Source organism: Rosa chinensis, chromosome 2, assembly GCF_002994745.2.
Source record: "Rosa chinensis cultivar Old Blush chromosome 2, RchiOBHm-V2, whole genome shotgun sequence".
In the NCBI taxonomy this organism is placed as follows: domain Eukaryota; kingdom Viridiplantae; phylum Streptophyta; class Magnoliopsida; order Rosales; family Rosaceae; genus Rosa; species Rosa chinensis.
The window spans coordinates 55246477-55249283 of NC_037089.1; the positions used below are offsets into that span (position 1 = coordinate 55246477).

At 44.3% G+C, this 2807-nt stretch overlaps 1 protein-coding gene across 1 annotated transcript; it reads left to right on the top strand.

Annotated features, from left to right (window-relative positions):
- Nucleotides 1–2334, top strand: LOC112188873. Its single transcript, XM_024328107.2, has 4 exons — nt 1–236; nt 712–817; nt 1022–1557; nt 1630–2334. The coding sequence occupies exons 1-4, from the start codon at nt 96–98 to the stop codon at nt 2188–2190; spliced, it is 1344 nt and encodes a 447-aa protein (XP_024183875.1). The 5' UTR covers nt 1–95; the 3' UTR covers nt 2191–2334.
- The last annotated feature ends 473 nt before the right edge of the window (nt 2335–2807 follow it).

Genomic DNA, 2807 nt, shown 5'->3' on the forward strand with positions numbered 1-2807 from the left:
CATTTCAAAACGGGTGGCTTCCTGAGTGGCGACTCCCGCTTGCGCTCACATTCAACTTTCTTTGAAAAATTAGGGCTTACTTCTCAAATGTGCAGATGAGTCGGAGCTTCGATCCAGTCGACCCCCTTCTGGGCTGCTCTCTCTTCCCCAAGGCCAAGTTCTCGTCTGACCCTTCCAAGCCCTACGAATTCGACCACGACCTCCAAGCCATCGACCTCTACCTTAAGTCCACCACGGTAACACTCGATCGTCTTCCTTTTCACCCTCACTTTCACAAATTGAACTCCAATTTACTTTTGATTCAAGTCAATTCTGTATAACTTAGGCTGTTTTAGTAGAATTACTGCGGTGTTGTGTTGATGCGAAGAGCAAAATTGCCTTTCGTTGAAATTTCAAGAACTTGATAGTGTGAGATTAGAATTTTACATGCATTTGAGGTCGAGTTTTTGGTTGAAATTTGGAGTCGTGGAAAGCAGAGAATTGTAATCTGTGCCGAGATATCGAATGTGGGAGAACCATGATACTATTTCTATGGTTGTATTTGTGAATGTTCAGTGAGAAAAATGTGTATCGATTCAATAGTCATTACTAAATCTGGTACATTCTCGATATGTTGTGTTTCAGGAGGTTCAAGTTTTGTTTCGTATTTGTGTACACTGCTTTAATCAGTGGGAAGCAATTAGAGTTGACTGCTTTCTATGCTTTATTTAGGCCTCACTATCTGGTCTTAAAGATCACGCGAAGAACATTTCAAGTGGCAGTTCCGCTATTCCGCAGTCTGACATGTCACAAGCATTGAAATGCCTAAAGGTTACAGGTGAGACGTTAAGTATGCCTGAAGATGATACAGATACTTGGGCAAATCGGGTTGATAATAGCGACAAGGTCTGCTCACCTTTTGGCTTTTTCCCTCCCCTATTTTTTTGGGTGTGGGGTTTGCCTGTAAAGACAAGCTGCAGGAAGCAGGTCCTGAAGTTAATGTTTTTTTTTTTTTGGACTAATATGTTTGTTGTTTTTGCAGTGAAAGTTCCAAAGAAGAAACCATGTAGAGGGAAACCCATTGAAAAGATGGATGATCTGGCACTACTGGATGAGCTGATTAATGAAGGGGAGGATTCGCTCCACATCAACGTTGATCTGGACACCGGGAAGGTTAACCTGACCGAGGAAGAGGTCCTCTTGGAGATACCCGATGAGTTCGTGGAGGCTGAAGAAGACTTACAGCCTAGTGAGAAGAAGAAAAGAAAACATCACCATCACCGAGATAGCGAGGTCACCTACACTGGCAAGAACGTAGTGGGTGCCGATGCCAAGAAGCCCAGAGTGAGTCATCAGATGACACCGGAAACTTCTCAGTCTCCTGGTCTTCTGGCTCCGAACGTCCGGGTCGTTCCTAAGAAACCCATCAAGCAGCTCTTTGCCCGGTACGGGGTGGCGGATGAGAAGTTCGTCCGGTCCATGCTGGCAGACCTTAAGGATATAGACCTTGACCTGGTGCGAGCCAAGGACAACTCCCCGCAAGAGAACCATAGGATTGCCCGGGAATCCGTGATGCGGGTAAGGTTTTTAATTTTTCTTGAATTCTACTTGTACTTGCTTGTGTTTTTATGCTGACATGACTTGTCGCAGGCCCTGTACAATGTGTACGCGATCGATGCTAGTGAAGAGGGCACCCAGTTGAAGGAAGAGGTGAGCAACCTCTCCGAGAAGGTGAAGTACCTTCATGGGGAAAAAGGGAAGCTGGAGAAAGAGCGTGACACTCTAAATCAAAATATTGCTGCCCTGACCTTGAAGGTAAGTGAGCTAGAAGAGGAGAGGAAGAAGATTCCAGCACTGGAGGGTCAGGTGGAAGGGCTGAGGAAGGAGCTGGAGCCTCTGCGGGGTTTTGAGGAGAAGGCCAACTCCTGGAAAGCCAAGGCCGAGTATCTGGAGGGCCAGATTGATGAAGAGTGCCAACAAGCTGTTGAGGAGTACAAGGGATCCCAAGAACTGGTGAACTTGCTGTTGGCTGCTAGGAGCAAATGTATCTCGGAGAAATACCGCGAGTGGTCTGCCTCTGGTTGGATCGATGCTGAAAAGATGAAGCGGGAGGTAGCAGAGATGAAGAGGAAAAGGCAGGAGGAGCAAGCCAGGAAGGAAGCAGAATCCAAGAGTGGTCGTTCTGGGAGTCATACCGAGGCTCAAGAGTAGTTGAAGTTGTAAAGCTTTTAGGACCTCCTTCTGTGTTTTTTTTTTTGCCTTTTCTGAATAGTGGCCTTGGGCTTGTTGGGGAATCCCTTTGCCCAAATTGTGCCTAAATCATATATGTTAGTAATGAGGGGTTCCATTATCCCATTTTTTGGATTGATATATTTATTTACTCTCCTTATCTGAGTTTCCAATTTTCCATTATACCAGCAAGACATTTGCAAATTTTATGCTGTTAAGCTCTGTTATCTGATTTGGCTTAATGACTCATGTTGTATATTCTTTCCCTGATTCTGCACTTAATTTATTGACGACTATGATTTACGTACTAAGAGTCTAAGATCCATTTGTAAATCAATACTCTCAAGTTGATGGCTGACATCAAGAAATCCTATATATGTAGTGAAAACTTGTTGATGTTTTTGATATTATTCTTATCTGCTATCAAGCTGCTCATAGCATGCTTTGCTTAGTGCAGCCATTGGATGTCTTTTCCCTGATCTGATCCTGCGAGTATTCGTTTACATGCTTGAAAAAGCTTCATGAGATGAGTGGTATAGAGAGCAGATTTGATGCTTTTAAAGGCCTATATGTAGGAGGATTACCTCGAACAAAATGTC

Bases quoted from the DNA above. Each gene is read 5' to 3' on its own strand.
- LOC112188873 (XM_024328107.2), top strand. From the start codon at position 96: ATGAGTCGGAGCTTCGATCCAGTCGACCCCCTTCTGGGCTGCTCTCTC. The intron at 237-711 runs GTAACACTCGAT...TGCTTTATTTAG, and splicing joins TCTACCTTAAGTCCACCACG to GCCTCACTATCTGGTCTTAA. The intron at 818-1,021 runs GTGAGACGTTAA...TTGTTTTTGCAG, and splicing joins GAAATGCCTAAAGGTTACAG to TGAAAGTTCCAAAGAAGAAA.